The sequence below is a fragment of the Mesitornis unicolor genome, unplaced genomic scaffold (assembly GCF_000695765.1).
Source record: "Mesitornis unicolor isolate BGI_N332 unplaced genomic scaffold, ASM69576v1 scaffold18895, whole genome shotgun sequence".
NCBI classification, from domain to species: domain Eukaryota; kingdom Metazoa; phylum Chordata; class Aves; order Mesitornithiformes; family Mesitornithidae; genus Mesitornis; species Mesitornis unicolor.
The window spans coordinates 7532-28820 of NW_010187775.1; the positions used below are offsets into that span (position 1 = coordinate 7532).

A 21289-nucleotide genomic window follows, 5' to 3' on the forward strand; every position below is an offset into this window, starting at 1 on the left:
GGTTGACCAGTTTGGAGAGATGCCGGAGGGGTGGCTGTGGAAGGGGATGGGGCAGAGGGGGAGCCATACTCCAGATATGTACACCCCAGACATATACATCCCATAAGTATATATCCATATACACCCGTAAATACATATATATCAGATATATACACCCCATAAATACATATACACCCCATAAATAATATATATATATCTCCCAGACATGTACACCCCAGATATATACACCCCATAAGTACATATATATGGAGCCAGCTGTAGGATGTAAACCCCCAGTTACTAATGGGGCTGGCCATGGCTCACCCATCCATCCACCTGCCCGTGCTTTGATGTGGCGAGGGATCTCATCCCCCTCAAAGCATCATCCCAGTGAGACGCCTCTCCCCAGGGCTCTCCCTGCATCCCCACGGGTGACACGTGTGTCCCCTTGCTTGTCCCCTTGCCCATAGGGAACAGGCGGCTCCCCAAGGGCCTCCTGGCGTGGGGGAGGAGGGGAAGAAGCATCCCCAGGGAGGCAGCAGCCGCAGAGCATCACCGCAGGATCTCATCCCCCTCAAAGCATCATCCCAGTGAGACGCCTCTCCCCAGGGCCCTCCCTGCATCCCCATGGGTGACACGTGTGTCCCCTTGCTTGTCCCCTTGCCCATAGGGAACAGGCGGCTCCCCAAGGGCCTCCTGGCGTGGGGGAGGAGGGGAAGAAGCATCCCCAGGGAGGCAGCAGCCGCAGAGCATCACCGCAGCGCCGAGATGTCAGGCAGCCATCGGCGCAGGCACATGGCGGCGATAATGAAGTGCGGTATTTAGGCCATTAAAATTTAACTCCTTAAATTAAAAGGGTTATTCAAGCCTTGCCAACGCAGCCGAGGAATGTGGCTGCGGGCAGATGGGAGGCAGCGCCTGCCTGCAGTGTGGCCACGGAGGACCCTCCCCTGCCTTGCATGGGGCTCCCAAGACACCCAGCGGGTCACCTCCAGCCCCTGCCACGGGGACAGGACCCTGTCCTCTCCCTAAACCTAAAGAACCACCCAGCAAGAGGATGCTGGCCAAGGGGGTCACCGCCAGCCTTGCATCACTGTGCCACCCCAAATCGCCGAGCTGTGCCCCAGATGCACCCCATTAACCACCACAGCCCACCCCAATCTGGCAGCCAGTGCAGTGACTTGCATTGCAGCGAATTCCCATCGCACTAATGATGAGTGGGGTACAGGGACAAACCCGAAGCTCCGGGGCAGGGAGCTGCTGCGGGGCCGCACGCCAGGGCCGTCAGAGCGATGGGGTGGCTGGAGAGCTGCATCTCCAATTAAGGGCAAGCCCCAGCGTCCCTCCCAGCCCTCTTGCTCTGACAGCTCAATGCCTGGAAACCCAGCTAATCTAAACATCATCTAAACAGCATCAGGGAGCTGCCGGAGCTCCCAATCCACCCATTTGCCCCTTTAACCGCTTCAGCCCCATCCCCTGCTCCAAGCCACCACGCAGGAATGGAGGAGGGGAGGGTCAGGGCAGCCCAATGCTTGCTCCAAGGGGCCTCTGAGAGTCTGACTCTCCATAATTCAAAAAGAAAGGTGAAACCCGGCCCTACTGCAGATGGAGACCCCGTCCTCTCTGCTAGGACCTGCAGGGAGCCCTGGGGAGAGCGCCGCTGGCCCCCTCCCATCGCCCGGCCACGCTGAGCACCGTCCCACTGTGTTCAATTAAGCAGGTGTTTCTTCATTAAGCAGCAGTGATTCGCTTTATTAGCTCTGGGCAGACACGGGGCCCCAGCAGGGAGAGGACTGCGTCTCGTTCCACTTCCAGCAACTGGGACAGAGCCGGGGAAGGAGTCAGCCCAGGCTGGGGGGAGCGATGCTCCGAGGGGCTCTGCTCCGCTTTTCGGCTCACGGGGCCGGACCAGCGCCTCTCCCACAGCTGCACGGAGAGCAGAGCCCCTCTGTCCTTCCTCCCCACCCTCCTCTTCCTCCGCTCCCTTCCCCTCTCCTCCCCGAGGTTTTCCGCCACCCTTCCTCCCCGCTCCGAGATGCCCCGGCTGCACCCGCCTGTCTGGGGGAGCCCCTATGATGCCCATCCCAGTTCCCCTGAAATCTTCCTGCTGGGAAAAGCAGCATCCCCAGCCCAGCCCAGCCCAGCCCAGCCGCTGGGATCCGTTAGGAATTTGCAGAGGAAGCACAGATAAAATTAGGATGGTAAGGGGAGAAGAGAGTGGGGAAGGCAGGAGGATGCTGTCCTTGCTGTCCTTCCCTACCACATTGGCAAAGAAAATCCCAGTCCTCCATTTTTCTCCCCCCTCTTTGCTGAATCCGGCTCCAGAGCCGCTCCTCTGGGCAAGGGAAACCATGGCAACCCCAGCAGCTCCTGCTTTCAAAATTCATAGCTTTCCACGTAAGGGATTGTGGAGGGTTTGGGAAGTTTAGGAGCAGCGGGGCTCCTTCTGCAGGAGTCAGAGGGACCTTCTGCCCCCACCTCCTCCCTCCCAGCCACCCGTTCCCATCTCAAAGCAGGTCCCTGCTGGAACGATTCCCTAACGAGCGCAGGTCCTCATCAAGAGACGGAGAGGACGCAGTGGGGTTTGCCTCCTAGGGATGGGTTTGCAGGCTCTGAGAGAGAGTGGGATACATGGAGAAGCATCAGCATCTGCTGGACATGGGAAGCCTTAAAGCACAACCTGGCCAAGGAGATCCCGGGACAGCATGGATAAGTTGTAGGAAAACCAGCTTCGGAACTGGGAACCACCATGGATCGCCCCAGGTGAGCACTGAGCCTGGTCAAGCCAGGACAAGGCGAGCAAAAGCAGACTGACGCCTCCTTCTTCATGTGGCTTTTGGACCTTCTTGATGTCCCGATATTCGTATTGAGACATCAGGTCAACCAGGAATGGGAGCACTGAATCAACAGGAAGGCCGAGGGTGTTTAATGTGTGACAAAGCCTGAGCTTTCTTTTCAACATCACCAGCCCAGGTTTCTCGTGATGGTTATCAAGTTCCCCTGGGAAACTCGGCGGAAGCCATGGACCAGGGATGCGCGGATCCGCAGAGGAGACGTGCGGCTCTCAGGAAGCCAGAGATGAGCCCTGCGATGCTGTCACTTGAAAAGGGAAAGGTGCAGAGTGTTTCACTGCAAACAAGAAAACCCTCCCACGCAGCGTCTGCTCGGCGGAAGCCGTCAGTGTGACAACTGCTGAGGGAGCCGCGGTGCCAGCTCGGCGCTGGGCAAGGGCCGTCTCAGCCGTAAAGCGCTCCCAGGGATCCCCAGGGACCTCCAGAGCAACCGCGGGGATCCCTGAAAGGAGCACAAACAGCACAACAGCACAAATGTCCATTGGTGTTTCAGACCAACTTCAGCTCACGAAACAGCATCTCAATCCTGCAGAGCCTCAGCTTCTGCTCCTCGTGCTCCCCTTGGACGCTGGGAGGTCCCTGTCCTGCCTGGCAGGGTGGCTCCCCACTGCCCACCCGGCTGCCAAAGCTGCATCTCTTGGGCACATCCACCTTGACTTGTGATGAGCCCAGACTTTGCTCCCACCCTGGATGCTGCTCTTCGAAGAGGTCACTGTCAGTTTGTAAAGCAGATACTCAATACCCTCAGGCATTTAAATCGGTGCAATACCCCCAGCTCTATACCAAACGGGAGGGAGAAACAGGACTGTACCCAGGAGGGGTTTCTTCAGTTTATTCAAACTTCTGGTAATCTTCAGCACAGAAGATGATCAACCCCTGATACCCTTTGGGATGGGCCAGAAGCTAAAAGATAACAACTAAATCTGGAAACTTAATGGTCCGCTCAGCCCAAGGCATTGCCCACCTCTTACGTGTAACACAGAGGAATGCGACAGCTCCTCCAAGGTGAAGCCCACCACACACACACCCAGTGCCAGCCAGGTTAGTGCGTCCCAGGAGTTTCCTCAAGGAAACCTCAAGGTGACCCACGGATTCGAGGACCTGCCAAGCTCACAAGATGCTGTAGGACCTACAGGAGGCTCACCTGGAAAAAAGGCAGCTCGTCCCCTCCGAACCCTCCAGGGTTCCCTTCCACGTGCCTGGCAGGGCTGAATCCCTGGCTCCACCACCATCACCAGCTGCCAGAGCCAAAACCCCGGCTCCAGCCCCTTCCTGGGCAAGGGGAATGACCCACACTCAACAGAGTCCAGCCCTGGAGGGGGTTACACTGCACAGCAACGTTTTCAGGTAAGCAGCCTCTGTTGTGAAGGGGAGGAAGGGCAGGGACTGGCTGGGGATGGGGGGGAGATGCGTAAAGCAGCAGCAGATCCTTCCTTTGAGACGTACACTTCCCTTTCAGGCTGACAGCTGTGGCCTAATTTTCAAGAAAACTGACAAGCGCCTTATTTCTCCCCCTATAATTTCTCTTTGCTGCAAATAAAATAGGTTAAAGGAGCGGGCGCAAAGCTGTGACAACAGGAGCTGGGAGAGGCTGATCCAGTCTGGGGCGTGCACAGCCTGCAGAGACGTGGGAGCCATGGTCCTTGCCCTTCCCTCCCCATTGCTGTTCTTTAAGAGGAAGGAACAGAAGTGCTTTTACTCCAACACATGGCCAAGGAGCAGGTCACTGTCCTAGAGGCCGATCAGCCTTTGCATCCTTACCGTAACGAAGGGAAATCTGGGGAAAGATGGTCCTGCTGGACATCCCTGGACCTGTGGAAGTGGGGGCACTGCCTGGGGGTGGAGGATGGCAGGAATACGCTGTGTGTTGGAGGCTGAAGTTTTCCAGAAGGAAAGGAAAAAGGGACTGGAAGGGGGTGGCAGCGTCCCACGGGTGGCAGCTTGGCCTGGGGACGAGAGTGCCCTGGGGTGGGAGGTGAAGCTGCCTTATCTTTTCTGCCAACACCTTGAATTTTCCTTCGCTTTCCTTGAACAAACTGGCTGTATTTTGCTCCACCATCTCAAACCTGTGTGCAGACAAACCCGAGGCCACGCTAATCCTCGTGTGACTTTGGAGAGAAGGGACAGAAGGAGCAGGAGGAGCAGGGACACTCAAGCACACCCGAGAGCTTAGGGAAGGAGGTACCTGTGAGTAACTCGGCTGCACTCCGGACTCAGAGTGTTCAGCTAAAAAACCACTCCCATTTACGCTGTGGTTTAGCCGTCCCAGATGTTATTTTGGCTTCACTGCTGGGCTTGCCGCCTGCCATCGTCAGGGTGGATCCTGATTCCTGCCCTGCCTTCAGAGCCAGGATCCCTGGAGGGATCAGGAGATGATCCCTGGGACGCAGCCTGAGGAGCCTCACTCCCCCAAACCCTCCAAAGGCTGCAGATGCGAGGAGAGCGGCTGGATGCTCCCTGCAGTGCCAGCACCCTAAGAGCACCCCATGCTACAAGGGGACCTGCTCCAGGTGCTGAGAGCAGCTCGTGCACCCAAGGGAAGGAGCTCCAACCAGGGTGGGTTTTTGAAAACATCCCATCCTGGGACATCCTATCCAGGGATGTCCCACCCCAGAGAAAAGCACCTGCAGAAAAGCACTCACTGGTGTGAGCAATGGACGCTGCAGTGGAGGTGAGCGCTGCCCTGGGCAGCATCCAGCCTCGAGTGCCCGTCCTTGATGGGAACCTGCAGCACTGGGTGACTGGGAAGACCCGCAGCATCCCTGCACTGCTTGTGCCTGCCATCGGTGGCCGGTGCGTGGCAAGGGAGGGCTGTGCGCCCGTCGCCGGCGGAAAGCGATGGGCTGCGAGATGCTCGAAAGCAGCCAGGAATGGGAAAAAGAAATAAAAAAATCACTTGATGAGAGCAGCAGGAGGCAAAACACTCAACCCTGCCTTCAGGTTTTTAAGCAAGCGTGCCCTGCACCTCGGGGATAATCCTGGGCAAGGCCCTCTGTAAAAGAGATGGGGGAAACACGTGGTTATTCGGCCTCTCGCAGACTCCCTGTCCTGGAGTCCTCGATGGACAAACCGAGATGTCGCATTTGCAGAGCAAGAGAAGCAAACACCAACAGAACGCCCGAGCCCCGACCGATGGGATCAGACGTGTTAGTGTAGCAGCACTACAAACAATGATAGGACAAGAGGTAATGGGCACAAGCTGGAACACAGGAGGTTCCACTTCAATTGGAGAAGAAACTTCTTCTCAGTGAGGGTGACAGAGCCCTGGCCCAGGCTGCCCAGAGAGGTTGTGGAGTCTCCTTCTCTGCAGACATTCAAAACCCGCCTGGACGCCTTCCTGTGTAACCTCATCTGGGTGTTCCTGCTCCAGCAGGGGGATTGGACTGGATGAGCTTTGGAGGTCCCTTCCAGTCCCTAACGTTCTGTGATTCTGTGATTCTGTGAAATGCCCAGAACCACCCCCATCGCCTGCACCGACACTTGCCTCCCCACCACGAGGGTCCTCACCCCCTTGGCCAGGCAAAGAAAATTTGGGAGACACCTCGGAAGCTGCTCGCGCTGAAGCCCTGCTCTGGGGAATGTGATGGTTTGCAGGCAGGGGAGCTGCAGGCTCCTCTCCTCACCTTTTCCCAGCTCCCCCCTTCCCCAGCTCGCTTTTCTGGAGCGCTCCTGCTGGGATCCCAGGGAAAGCACTGGGAGGGAGCAGATATCCCCCGCTGGGGACCTGCCCTTTGAAGGAACTTGGCCGTTTTGGGAGGATTTTCCTCCCCTACGCACACTTCCCCTTCCTCCCCTCCACCCTCTCGCTGACCCGCAGCAGTCCCAGCCCACTCCCGCGCTGCCGCTCACATGTGGTTCCCATTTTTTTCGACAGGAAAACTCATCAAATCCTTCCAGGCGGCTCTGAACACAGCCGGTCCTGGAGAAGCGTCAGCGGGGACGGCAGCGAGCGCGTTCCCAGGAGCTCCCACAGCTCCGTGGTGGCATCTCCCGTCCTTCCATGGGGGATCCAGCCCCAGCTCCTGCTATCCCAGCAGGGATAATCCCTAGGCAGAGCATCCAGGCTCCTCCATGGTAGAGGTCATGCTGTGGATGGCCTCCGTGTGTTGCAATCCTAGATCCAACCTCCAGCCTGGGGGAAATGGGTTTTTTTCCCTTCCAGCTCCCACTCCATGGGGCTGTGGAGGGTATCGGAGAGCCCAGCGTGATGCCCCATAGCCTCGCTCAATTAAAACCTCATTAAGCACATGGTCCCTTGGGCTTACGGAGCACATTGCATGATGCGAAATAGGCAATTTGAGAGCTGGGGGTTTTCAGAGGGCTGCTGGTTCTCACCCCAAATTCACCCCAAAGCCCGAGAGGCGTTCACCATGCACGGCTGCGGCAGCGGGAGACGTTCAAAGGCAGAGCGTGGCTGCCCCACACCGCTAAAGCACCGCTCCAGCTCTCTGACTGCAGGGGTTCCCACGGCTGGGTGGACGCAGAGCCAGGGAGAGGAGATTTTGGGGAGCAGGCAGGGGTTAAAGGGAATGAGATGAGCGAGGAAAAGCCCACAGACCTCAGAGCAGAGCTGGGGATGCTCGCTGCCCTGCTCCATCACCCCATGCCCGGCTTGGAGCTCAGATGGGAGGGAGCCCCACTTTCTGCTTTGCAAATGGGTGGAAAAAAAAGAAGACAAATAGAAAGCTTTCTCCAGTTCCTCGTTTCCGCAAGGCACGAGGGGGGGATGGAGAGCGCGCAGTTCATTAAAGCAGAAGGGCAGGCGGCCAGCGAGCATCCTGGCAGGCAGAGCAGTGTATTTTCGCAGGCTCGCTGCCTCCTGACACAGAAGCTTCCCTTGTAGCGCTCACAGCTGTTTGGATTTTACCCGAGTTCATATCACAGTTTGTCAAAGGGACTGCGTTCTTTTCCCTTCTCTCTCTTCCCCCCCCCCTTTGCTCAGCACAAGCCGAGTGATTCCCGTGAAAACAAACGCGGGTTTTGTTCTGCAATGCAGTGATCCAGGGGGGTGGGAGAGAGGGAAGAGGTGACACACGTGTGTGTGTGTCCCCCCCAAACCCCAATTCACTTGCTGGTGGGCAGAAGGATTTTTGGGGCACGGGTTTGGCAATGGGAGCTGGAGGGGATACGGTGGCACCAGCACACCCTAAGGAATGAGGAGCAGGAGGGAAGCCCTCATCAAAACCCTGGGAGCCTCCAGCTCTTCGCGAGGTATTGAAATGTTTGGCCAAGCAAACCTTGTGTGCAGAGGAGCCTGAGAGCATCCGGGCCTGGGAGAAGAGGATGCCTTCTGCTCCCCGCCTCTCTGATTCCCCATCCCAATGAGCAGGTCCAAGCCCACTTCTCTTCTTCTTCCCTACATTCTGGGGAGAAAAAGCTGTTGTGTGCTCAGCCCCCGCTTCTCTCGGAGGCAGAAAAGTCCCATCTCTGTCCAAAAGGAGGGGACCGGCCACGCCAGCCCCACACCAAGGAAATCACCATGAAGCCCTCCATGCACCCAACGTGCCGTGCTGCTCTCTGCCCCCAGCGCTGCCGTCCTCCCTGTCCAGCTCTCCGCTGGCGTCGTCCCAGCAGGACTTTGAGACTTCAAGGAAAAGGCAGGATTTCCAGCCAGGTGAACTTTTCCCGTCTGCAGGAGCCATAAAGCCCTGGCCTCATCACGAGACTTGGGATTTTCCAGCTCCTCAGCTAATGCCATAAATCTGCTCAATAACCTTATCTGCTCCAGCCTACACCTTCCAAAGGGGATGGAGAGCCAGCCCACCCTCCTGGCTGCCCCCCACGGGGTCCAAGCATCCCCCAAAAAGCCAAGGACCATCCCCAACCAAACAGTCAAGCCCCGCTGGGTGCATTGCATGGGATGTGGCTGAAAAGTTGCCCCAGGGCCTCTTCCAGGCAGCTCAACCTCAGAAAATGCCGTGTGAGAAGGTGCTAGGCAGCAGGGAGGGTTATTTTACGGCTCTATAAAACAAGCTGAGACAACCCCTGCGCATGGGCCCCTGCCCGGGGAGCAAAGCGCTGACTCAGGCATCCTCTCGCGCCCCAGGGTGCCACTGCTCAGCAAGAAAACGGCCTCTCTGGGCTTCAAAGCTAAGCCTTGCGCTTCAAAGCACCCGACAGGGACGTCTGCAGCCACTCGAGCACATCCCATACCCCGGAGGGTTCATTTGCCATCCTGGCAAGGCGCATCACCCTCAGATGCCTGAGCTGCTCCATCTCAGAGAGCAGCGAAAAGGCAGCTGCTCTGGTGCTGGGCTCAGCTTAGGGAGCTAAACCGGCTCTGACAGAACCCGGGGACAGCGCGGGAGCTGCACAACCAGCCCTGGGAAGAGATGAGAGGGGAGAAGACGGCTCCTTCCAAGGCTGGCAAAGCAGCCAGCCCCATCCTCACACCACGCTCTGAGCAGCAATGCTGATGTCCATGGGGCAGGGCTTAGCCTCTCGCTTAATCCACCCATGCCACAGCGCTGGTACCAACAAGCAGGTATTAAATCCAGCCCGCAAACCTTGGTGTGAGCTGAAAACCTCGGTGCCACGCCACTGCCTGCCTCCCGACCGGCCAAGCAGCTTTTCCTACGCAAGGCTCCCGCCCGAGGACGGCTGCGCTGCTCCGAGGAGCCATGTGATGCTTTGGAAGCTCCTCCGCATTTTTCTGCTGCTCCAAGCCATCGTTCGGAGGCCGGCAGCTGAATGGGAAGATTTGCTTCTTGCTCAAGGGCTCCGCTGAGGCCAGGACGGCCTCGTGCCAGCTAGGGCAGATAGCTCCCAGTTAGAGAGCGGGCTGGAAGGCCTTGGGTCTGCTCACCAAGGTGAGAGTTAACGCTGAGCGGTGGCCAATGCTTCTGCCTCTGACATTTTGGGAGTCACCTTGGGGTGCAAGCACGCCTGGGTCGAGAGGAGGAGGCAGGGCTCTGAATCCCGAGTTTCAAAGGCGGAATTGCACTAAAAACCGTCACAAGTGACAGGAAACCCTTGTCTGCTGCCACGCAGAAAACTGATGCAAAAAGAAATTATCCTTGGAAGAGACCACGGGAGCACATTTGCCACCTCTGTGGTTCCTCAACGGGAGAGGGGTGGAAAGTGTGAGACCCTGGGTGATTTGTACCGCTGGAGCCCCCTTGGCACATCCCTTCGCAAAGAGGGCTCCTCGTCCAGGGGTCCACGAGGGAGCTGAGCAGCTTTGAAGAGGCTTGAAAATGACAAAAGCTTTTGGGGCTGTTTGCCTGATATTTTAAAGGCGGTCTGTGTTTCTGCTTAGCTCCACTCCGTCTCCCTTAGTGAACCATCTTGAGATACCCAACCTGTGACAACCCCCAGCTCTGCCCAAGCCAGGTCTGGAGGCTGAGCTCCGCCTGGGAGGGCTGTGGGTGCCTCTTCCACCCATCTCCCAAATTGGGCAGGTACCAGCACAGCTCTGCACATCCTGGGGACCACAGGTGCCCACACAGCAAGTGACGGCCCCACCTCCACAGGCTCCTGCAGGGATTGCTGCTCAAACCACAGGATATAACCTCTGCCTCCGAGACTCTGAGGATGCATCAGGACAGAGACCAAAGTCCTTTCAGAGTCAGCAACCGGACATGAACAAGCTTGAATTTAGTTAGAAATAAACTACCTTTAACCGCAGACCCTCTGCCCGACCTCATGGACCTTCGAACTCGCCCCCTGCCAACGCGACAGGGAAAATCGCTGCGCTGCGCTTTAACAAAAACCCTGTCCCCCGTTTCCCTTTTCCCCGAGCGCTTGTTCTTCAGCTGGAAATCATCGCCTAAACTTAACAGGTCTATTTTCCTTCCCCGCTTTGCTGTTCCCAGGCTGGCTGGCAGCAGGAAGGGGCAGCGGTGGTCCCGGAGGAGAGGGGAAGGTGATGGGTACGAAAGGAGCAGAGGGCTCATTTCAGGGTTGGGGGAGGACTCCACTTCAGCAGATGCCATCCCCCCCGGTTTCTCAAGCATCCCCCTCGCGCTCTCCAGGCCCAGATGAAACATCACCAGCATCCCCCAAGTCAAACATGAGGCTGGCTTCTCATCCCACTGTGCGAAACAGCTGAGCTGGCTTGCGGACAGGGGAGGGATGTAACGTGGGAACGCGCATACGGCTTCAATTTGGAAAGCAGCTAAAAATAGCACCACGAGGCTCCCACATTGACTGGGTCTCTCCGGCAAGAGATGAATCTTTTCCAGAGAGTCCTGTTACAGTTTTCCTCCTCTTACTCCCATCTTGCTTTTCCTGGAGGCAGCAGAGGCGTTAACGCTGGCACTTCAACCGCCATCAGTAGGTTTCAGAGTTAATCACTAGTACCCGAGGGCACGGCTCACCCGTCCCAAAAACACCGCTTTGGCTTCAGACCCGCATCTACCCCACGTGAGCCACAACGTGACCTGACAAAGGACAGCCGTATTTTTTGGAGCATGAGTCACTGTACAAAGCCCTAGAGCTGCCGTGAGCCGGTCCCACCGCACTGCCGGCCGGCTGCTGGGAAAGCCGGCCCCGGCAGCCACGGCTCATCCTGCCACAGCCCGAGGGAAAAATCTGGGGTGGCTGCGATACGGGAGCGCTGTTCAATGTGACCCTGCCCAGGCTCCCTGCTGCTTTAATTGCCCTGCTCCCTTAACGAGGAACAGGGCTGCGACCCCTGCCAAGGGCTGCTCAAACCAGGGGCTGTGCTGACCGGGGAGAGGACGGGACACTACGAGTGGGATGCTGTCTCTGCCCTCTTCTTAGATCCCCGTATGATTGAACTCAACATTTCCAGACTCCTATCAGAAGCAAAAAACCATATGCTCGGCTAGACCTTTTTTTTTTGGGGGGAAATAGCTTTTCAATGGGTATTTGAGATACACCGCTGTGTTTTAATGTGAAGTGGGGGGAAGCCTCTGAAATCCTTGTGCTGTGGCTGCAGCTGCTACAACCCTGCCCTGCCCAGGCTCTGTCTCATTTTGGAAGCCGTGTTCCATACCACAACCTGCCACGCTTCACCTCGACGTTCGTCGCTCCCGGGATGAACCCAGTCACAACTGTTTGGCACGCACTCAGGCTGCCCAAAGACGTGGGCCCAAGAGAGTACAACTCAGCACCCGGCTTGGCTGAGCCGATTTTGAGAGCCCTGCATGCTTCATTTTCCCGTCGCAGTGATGGGACACCCCGTCAGTACCTGTGCACCCCTCCACCTTCAGAGACGCAGCTCGGCTCCCACGGGAGCACTGTTTGGGGTTCTTGCTCTCCCCACATTCATTTGGATATCACCTTTGTGAAAGCAAGGGAGCAAAATCCGCCCCCCTCCTCCCACCAACCTCCTCACTGATTTCTCCCCCTCACCTCCACTGTTAAGCCCTGCATTTCCCAGCAATCTGACGAACTGGTGTTCCTTGCCCCAGATTTCACTGCATTAAGGATGATGCCCTGCCAGCTGCCACAACGCTTCACTTTCCAGCCTCTGCCTCTGCTCCTTAAAAAGCTGAAACAAAGCCTCCCGACTCCAAGCATCGAAACACGCTTGGATTTAGGGGATGAGGCTTTTGCTGGGTGAGCACCTCACCGTGCCGGGTGGAGGGATTCACTCGACTTGGCATCCCAAGCCTGTCTTCATGCTCCGGCTGGTCTAGTCGTTTCTTAACGAAACGGGCTCTGACAACGCTACTTAATAAGGAGCTACTTTGCCTCTGGGGATAAGAGCAAGAAATATGGTGCCTCGACATGTGAAAGGCAAGTCCTGTTTGCTCTGAAACTGCTGCTGGCAAGTGAAGGAGGCTTGTGGAAATGGTTTTGGCTCTGAGGGAGCGCAGTGCTCGGGCTGCTCAACCCCATCATCCCCATCCCACCCTGGCCAGGGGGTGCTCGGGGGCTTCGGTGAGGCTGGTGGAGGTGCTCTGACCTGATGATGAAGGCTCCTCTGGTCTCCAGGAGCTTCCGTTCGCTGCTGAAGCGCTTGAGCAGGTTGATCATGAACTTGTAGAAGTAGGAGTTCATGGTGGGGGTGGAGGGCGAGCACTCCAAGCCTTTCGTACCTGGGGAGGCAGGGAAAGGGGAGAGAGATTAGAGCAGTCTCGGTCAGAGAGCAGGCACCCAAAATATGGTCACAGCACTCGGCAGAGGAGGGTTAGGGCGTAAGAAGAAGATTTCCAAGCCTCACATAACCGCATCTGCTCAGCTCAAGCAGAGCCAGCCCCACTGCAGCTCTCTCCATCCCAGGGGAAAGCATCTTGTGGTGGTCCCAGCCTGTGAAGCAGCACATGGGAGCGAAATGGGCTTTTCTGGGAGGTCCTCCCAGAGCCATCCAGCTTCAGTAGCTGACAACAGAAGGGTGCCTGAGGCTCTAGATCAATACGGCATGTACACTCATCCCAAAAACAGACCGCTGGTGAGCTAAAGAGCCTTTAATCCAGCCCCACGTGCCACAGATGCCAGTGTGCACATGGTGGCAGACACACGCGGCCAGCCCTGGGTCACAGCACAGCCACCACGTTACGCTCAGTGATGTGAATCCTCCTCGAGCAAAAGCCACTTGGTGCTACAGCGTCACACACAACGTGTCCCTGGGCTAGCACAGAGTCCTGGTTAAACGACGGCAGAGCTCCAGGCTTTGAGATTTCACCGTAAAAATGTGTTTCTCTCTTTGTTCTCTGTTTTCAAAAACCCCTTACAACGAAAGCGGCTGAAGGCTGGGGAAGGGGAACTGGCACAAGGAGCAGCGGTCCCTCCAGCCTGGAGCATCCCTGCTGGGTCCGGGCACAAACCTGCTCGCTGCTTCTGCAGCAGCCATGGTTTTACCCAGAAGGCAACCGAGGCTTCGTTTTGAGGTGGCAGCTACCACTGACCTCATTTCTAAGTCCCAAAAGGCAGAAAATTACGGGTAGTGAGAGTGGCCAGAGTCTCCGAGTGAGGAAGAGTCCCAGCCTGAGGAAAAGGGGAGGCTGTGCGAGCAGAGATGGCACGGAGAAGCGACGTGCTCCGGAGAGCCAAGATGTTCTCCGACACATCCAGGCGTGCAAGGCTCCTTTGGGTTTTCTCCTTGGGGCTGGAGGATTTCTAAGGGTACAGCGAAACCCTCAGATGCTCTGCGCCCTCCTGTCACGCAAGGCACCCGGAGCTGGCAGGGCTCTGCTCGCAGCCTCTGCCAAGCAGCTGCCACCCCCTTCTGCACCTCCCGAGGCCATAAATCCACCCTCGTTGGGCTCCTGTTTCTTGTCCAACAGCAAACGGCGCTCGCAGGTCGCAAGGCGCAGACAGGGACGACCTGCAGGGCAGGGAGCCAGGGGGGCTGGCAAAGGGGCATCTCCCAGCTCACAGAGAGCACCAGGCAAAAATGCCCCTGCAAACCCACAGGCGCAGGGAGCTGGCAGGTAAAGATTGCTTTTCCCACAGCGAAACTTTAGGTTTATTTAGCAGGACAGTGCTTAAAGCAAATGTTTAGAGAGGGTTTTAAAGATGACTTTGCAACAAGGGGAGCCCTCTGCCTTCATTTCTCCTATGGAAAGACCCCGTCTGACTGTGGTAAGGAGGGAAGCCAGCACACGAGTGCCCCATCCTGAGAACAGCCACCGTTTCCATCACGTCACCAGTGGAAACCTGAAAAGTGTGATTTATGTACGCTGTCTGCTTCCACCGAGACTCCGCAGAGCACGCAGCAGCCAATTAAAGATGCAATCAAGCCGTCAGAGCCCGAGACGGCTGATGGAAAAGTCACCGGGCTGTTTTCCACCCTGCCTGTCCCGGTGATACGCAGAGATGCAGACGTGGGCTCAGCCAGGGCAGCCTGCCCAGGCTTGGATTTAGCACCCAAGAGCGCACACACAGCTGAAGAAAGAGAAAAACGAAATCCGAGGTCATCCAGACCAGAACCTGGTGGCTCCTCTCCCTTGGAGCCATGTGTTCACTCTGCCTTGCTGCATCCGAAACCCCAAACCAGGCTTTGAAGCAGGCACCTCCCGGAGCACAAGTGTTCGCCGTAGCATCGCGTTTCCCCTCAGCTGCGGGGAAGATGATCCGGGCAAAAAAAATACAGAAATAAATAGGATCTAGCTGAGCCGATGCGCTCCAACACAAAGGTGCGTTTGTTCCAAGGCAGGGAGTACCCAGCACGAAAATCCAGCCGTGCCCCATGCTCAGACCCTGCAGCTGCTCAGCACTGCTCTGAAGTGGCTTGAGAGGAGACGTGGACAGGACAAGGTGGCACGGAGCAGCTCTGCCTCCCACTGCGCCTGCCCGCGGCTCAGCCTCACGTCTCCCGGCCTGGACCAGGGGCAGAGCCTCGAAAGCAATCGCTGATTTTCCTTCTGGTGGGGAAGGGAGGTGAGGAGCAGATGGAAATCGCCCTTCAAAGCTGCAAAAGTGATACCTTTTGTCCCTTCTGTCAGCAGCGCTGAGGCATCCAAACCAGAGCTGCGCTGCAACCCAAGGCCAAGCTTCGTGCCCTGCCACCTCCTCGAATGCCTTCCAGCGACAGCCCAAACCATGACACGTCCCAAAGCACATCCCAAGGGAAAAACAGGAGGAGGCAGCAACTTCTCTCCTCCCTGAAAGGTTCAGCGCTGCTCCTGTTGCAGGCCAAAGCTCAGGAGCCACGGGGCTCTGGAACGCTGGTGCAAGACAGACCGGCCAGCAGCACCCTCAGATCCGCGCTCCTGAGGTGGTGCAGCACCTCCTGCATCTCGGACTGGAAATTTGGAAGGACTCACTGGGTCAGCTGGGTATCCAAAAGCCAGAACTGCCTCAGAGATCAGATCCTCAGCCTCCAGCCTCCGGTCCTGCTGTCTTCCTCCTTTGACTCGCTCCCAATCCTCCCACCCAGCCTGCAGGAGGCCAGGCAGTGGGTCAGGGAGCTGGGAGCAAAGAGGAACCGGGACACAGACAGCCAAAACTAGTCTCAGCTCTGCTTTTTTAGGAGAGGAAAGCATGATGTGATGGCTTGAATGCCCCAGGGAGCTGCTTCATCATCCTTTGCCTCTGGGAGCATCAAGATTGAACTCATAAGGGATCACTTCCCCATCCCTTGCCCACTCAGCCCACATTGCAGCTACGCCTGCATGTCCCTGAGGAAGGTTTCCACCACGGCACACCGCGCTGGAGCAGCCTTGCCAGCGCTCTCCAGGGCTGACATCGGGGGTGAGAAAACAGCGTGCAGGAGCCTCCCAGGCTGCAAAAGGCCCAGACAAATCTCAGCTGGAGTTTAACAGGGTGATACTTCTTCCAAGCAGGCAAAAACCTTTCTCTTGCACAACCTCCCAATCCTCCCAACTTCCCGTTTGCTGCATGTTGAAGGGATGTCTAGGAAGCGGCTGGCACCTTGCTTGCCACCGTGTAACCCTTCTCGGCAGAGCCCGGCGCTCAGTTTGCGGCCCTGTGGGTTACAGCTCAGTGCAGCAGCATCCCCAGCTCGGCAGAACCGTAGGAGCAGCTTGTCAAGCATTTCTACGAAGCACGAGAGACAAGCAGAGAGAAGTGTGATGAAAACTGTGGCTTAATTAATTGAAGCTTGCACCTCTCCCCCTTCCTGCAAAGCGAGACTTTGCAGATCCGGAACCTGCCAGATCGGCTGCTAACGCACCCGGAGCGGGGCTGGTGGCACCTCGCGGCTCCGCTGCCTTTTTATTTTGTTCTGGTTTTCTTATCAGGCACGGAGGAGGGAGCTGGAAGAAGAAAGATCCCTGCTCAGAGGAATGATGAACCTCAGCCCAGTATCAGCTATCATAGGAACAAATGGGAATTTGGGGCCCGTGGGAACATCAGAGCAGTGAAACGAGAGCTGGGAGAAACAGGCTGCGAAAGGAATGTGGGAACTGCAGCTCCACGGCCAAAAGGCACCACGCAGCCAGCCTGGACCCTTCCCAATGACCACAGCACCCTCCTGCATCCCGGGATGCTGTGCTAACGAATCCTTTCCCAAGGCAAGCTTCGCAGCCTGGGGACATGAGTGAGCTCCCTGGATCACCCGAAACCAGCACCAGCATCCGTCCTTCACCCGTGGGCTCAAGCGCAGCACAGCAACGCCCGCCAAAGCCCCCAGCGCCTCCCCAGGCGCTCACCGGTTTGTGCCGTTCCCATCACTCGCGCCACCACGCTATAAATCAACCAGGACAGGCAATTAGGGATCTATATTAAGGCCCTTATAAATATATATTGTACAGCAGCCTGGAACATTCAGGCCGTCTGGCTGCCTGATGGACTGAGCCGTCTCGAGACCTGCGGTGGCCAAAGTGTCCCCAGATTGCTCGGGGGGGAGGGGTTGGCCGCCTCTGACACCAATTGGGTTTTCCTACCTTGGCTGCAAAGCCCCGAACTTTATCCTGGCAGAAAAACGCAACTTCCACTGATTTACTGTAATTGGTTTCAAACTGGTCTTAATTAAAACTGGTGCGGACTTGCTTAACTCCATTTAAACCAAATTTAAATAAGATTGGGCCAGAATTGATTCCTTTCCGAAGCAAGCTAAAGCTGGGCATAAGCTGTTTAAAGAGCATCCGCAAGGGTATTTGCGGTGGTTTAGCTAAAATGATTTACTGCAATCCCTAATTGAGGCAATTTCAGCTCGGGTATGGGGAGGGTGAACCAGGAGCATCCTTCCCACCTGAGCACACCGCCTTTCCAGCTCAGCCTGGAGAAGGATCTCCCTCTGCATCTCCAGGAGCAGCCGGGATAAACCCGGTGGCAGCCGGAGCTGGTCCCCGAGCCTTGAACCCGCGCAGGGCTCGGCTCGAGCCCCGGCAGCGGGGGAGACGGCGCTGCCAGATGGTGCTTGGCGAAACCCCGGGCAGCGATGCGGGAATCTGCGCGGCGTCCTCGTCCCCGGCAGCCTTCCCCAGGATGTTTTGAGTTTTAGCTCTCGCCAACATGGGGCGGCGAAGCCTGGCAGAGAGGGATGAAAACAGAGCCGCAAAAAAGGCAAATCCTGCCCTTCCCCTCCCCAAAAATCGGTGCAAGGCACAGCTGGAGACAGATGCGGACGTGTCGGTAGCTCCGCCGGGCTCTGCAAAACCTCTGCTCTGCCCTCGTCGAGGCGCAGGATGCTGCTGAGGAAAGAAACCCGCTGCAATGATGGACTGCACGGCCAGGGGCTGTGCTCAGCCTGCTTCTGCAGGGCTGCCCAGGCACACGGATGCTTCGCCCCTCCCTGCCTGGCTAAAGACCCCCGAGTTTGAAACTCCTGAGGCTCCAGCATCTCGCCCCAAAGGGGGTCCCCAGACGGGCCCGGGTATGTATTTTGATGCTAAATTCGGCTTTTGCTGCACTGATCCTCCGGATCCCCCCACTCCATGCAGGGTTTGTGCCTGGAGGAAGCAAGCAGGCAATGCCAGTGCTGATGGGTTTCCTAGGAAGGATGGGAGTCCACTACTGGCTCCGTTCTCTGTGGTAAGGCACTCAGTAAGCAAAACTGCAGCAGGGTACAGCTCAGACAGCGTACAGGAGAAGAAAACACCTAGCAAAGCTGCACAATCGGGAGCGGTTAAGCTTGGTGGTGAGTTTAGAGCGGGCTGAGGCTACTGCATGGAAAGGCGAAGCACCAGCACTCCTTGCAACATCCTGGGGACAACAAGGCAACCCAGCAAAGTAACTGCACAGGGGGTGTGTGGCCAGCAGGGATCTTATCCACACCACTGACTTCTCCTGCGTCAGTCCCTGCAGACCAGTAACACCAGTAGTGCTTCTATGTGGGGATCCCCAGGCGTTCCAGCCAGCCATGTGCTGTAAGCATCTCAGGAGGGATCTAAACCCGAAGGTGCGCCGGGCAAGTTACAGCCATGGCATGGACGGTCTCTCCTGGGGTTTTCCATGGCACCCCAGCACTGCTCCTGCACTGCATCCAGGAAAAGAATCCAAATCACCTTCCTCTTCTAATTCTCCACCTCCCTGAGAGGCAGAAGAGCATTTTTGAAAGTTAGCTCTCTTGCACAGCTCCATGCCGGTGGAGCAAAGCCACCGGCCACTGGGAACCGGAGCGCTGAGCTCAGAGCACTCAGGAGGAACTGGTCTCTCCTCCCTCGCTTGACTCCTCCGCTCCCTGCTGTCGCATTCCTGGATCCTGTGAAAGCTGCTGGAAATCGGCTCCTTCAAGAGAAGGTGCGATGTGTCCTTGCCCTTTGTGGAGAGGACGAGTATGGAGAGGTGTTCCCTTTTATCCTTGCCAGCTTAGCAAATCTGAGCCACCTGACAAAAGCTTTTCTTCCCTGCCTTTCACAGACCCCCTGCACCCCCCAGACTCTCACCTGGTGTTTTCAGGGGCTGCCCTAACGTCTTCCAGACCGTCTGGAGGTGGGATCTTGTCCTACACTGTCATCCCTGCAGATCCACAATTCCAGAAATGAAGCGACAGACAACATAAAGGGAGTGGTTTGGGTCACTAGGAACAAAGCCCCTCAAAAAGATGTTGACAGGAAGCCCCTGTCACAGCACATCTCAAGTTCTGGAGCACTGCACGTGCTCCAGTGGGGATGTGGCAAGGGTGAACTCAACAGACTGCATTTGTCAGGGACTTCCAGCAGCCTCTTCTGGACTAATCCACCAACTCCTGGGCTATCTCTGGACTGTGGCTTGGAAGCAGTGACCTCAGGCGTGTTAGCACAGCCACGTACGGAGTCAACCTGCTGGTAACCATCCTACAGCGTGAGGGTACCGCACCATCCCCACCATCTCCGGCAGGAAGCCGGGCGGGAAAGACCGGACCGAGCTGGAGAGGAAAGGGCCTCCTGCGAAACAAAGGGTTGTAACCGCTGCTCCTGGCAAGGCTGCAGGGCAAGGAAGGACGAGATGAGGGCACGAGGTACGAGGTGGCAGATGGTATCGTCATCCTTTTGGAAAAGGCTTTCTCCTTCAATGCAGAGCAGAGCTGGAGGGCTTGCACCTACTCTATCACGGATTCATAGAACAGTTTGGGCTGGAAGAGACCTGTAAAGGTCACCTTATCCCCACACTGTGCGGTGAGCAGGGACATCCTCAACAAGAGCAGGTTGCTCAGAGCGCCGTCCAACCTGGCCTTGAGAGTTTCCAGGGATGGGGCATCCACCACCACTCCGGGCAACCTGTGCCAGTGTTTCACCATCCTCACCACAAAATAAATTATTCTTTTGCCTAGTCCGAATCTCCCCTCTTTTAGTTTAAAACCATTACCCCTCGTCCTATCTCTACAGGCCCTGCTAAAAAACTCTGTCCCCATCCTTCTTACAAGCTCCTTTTAAATACTGGAAGGCCACACTAAGGTCTCCCAGGAGCCTTCTCTTCTCCAGGCTGAACAACCCCAACTCTCAGCCTTTCCTCATAGCAGAGGTGCTCCAGCCCCTGAGCATCTTTGTGGCCTCCTCCATAGGTGGAGCTGCTCCAACAGGTCCATGCCTCTCCTGTGCTGAGGACCCCAGAGCTGATGCTGGCCTTGGTGACAACCACCCTTGCCTCATCCGCTACTTGTCCCATTCTCTGCACGGCTGGCAGAGCACTCCCAAAATAAAGCAGGCGGCTGGATTCCCACCGGACAACCCTGACGGGTGCTTGCGCCGTCACCCCGAGGAGCGGCGAGCTTTAGGGCACAGCCCTGCAGACCTTGTCCCCGAAAAGCGGGCAGAAGACAACCGAGGACAGACTCGTGGGCCACACGAAGATCCGCCGGGCAAGGTCAGTGCCCAGCCACCCTCTCGCAGCGCAGCCAGGGCAGGTTGGGAGATTTCGGGTCTCCCAGGCGGTGCTGAGCCGGGCTGGCCCCAGCTCATTGTGGCTGGAGGAGGCGTCGAGGGCAGCTGACCTTACGTAACTGGAGAACAAAGCGGCTAAATAAAAACTGGAGCTGGGAACGGGCTGCGGAAGTGGGACACGGCTTTCCTGACTAATCAACCCGCATCTGAAGGAAACCGAACTCAATGGCAGGGAAACAACTGCATAAACACATCCCGAGGGAAGAAAGCGGGTGAGAGGAAGCGGGGGAAGACCATGGGGGCATCAGCCCCTTCCACCTCCATCCTGCTGCCTTCGCCGCTCAGGGGGTGAAATGGAGAGCGCAGCACGGAAACCTGCTGTGAGCTCAAGGATTTTAAGGGATGTCCGTGCTCAGTCACCTGCAAGCCACCAAAGGCACCCTCAGACAGGTAGGAGAGGAGGGACTGAGCTGGCTCAGCAGCTCTCCTCCCACTGCCAGCTCTGATGGCATCTCGGTCTGAAGTGGGATGAAAGGAATGGGGCAATTTAACCCCAGGGAGAAGTGCTGGTGCCCTGCAGCATCCCCTCCAAAGGTGCAATAGCATCCTACCACTGAGCGAGTACGGACAGAGCCAAGGTGTGTTAGCTGGGGACGTGTGCTTGGGGAACGCTCCCGTGCACCCCAGTAAAAAACCAGTGACCCCAGAAAGGGGTACATCCTCGCTTTGGTGCCAGCACCTCATGACTTTTGCCTGGGAAGGGCTGTACTTGCAAACACATCCTGCTGCAGGGCAGAGCTTGGGTCCACTAGCTCTCGCTGTACATCACTACCCCAGGAT

General features: G+C 57.0%; 1 protein-coding gene across 1 annotated transcript in view; it reads right to left on the bottom strand.

The window, feature by feature from the left end:
- Nucleotides 1-21289, bottom strand: part of LOC104541498 (protein VAC14 homolog) — a gene marked incomplete at its 3' end in the record, with an annotated part of 41487 nt that overhangs the window by 6860 nt on the left and 13338 nt on the right. Inside the window, exon 5 of the mRNA XM_010185575.1 lies at nt 12706-12838. Within this exon, the coding sequence (XP_010183877.1) occupies nt 12706-12838 (133 nt within the window). The remainder of the gene's footprint in view (nt 1-12705; nt 12839-21289) is intronic.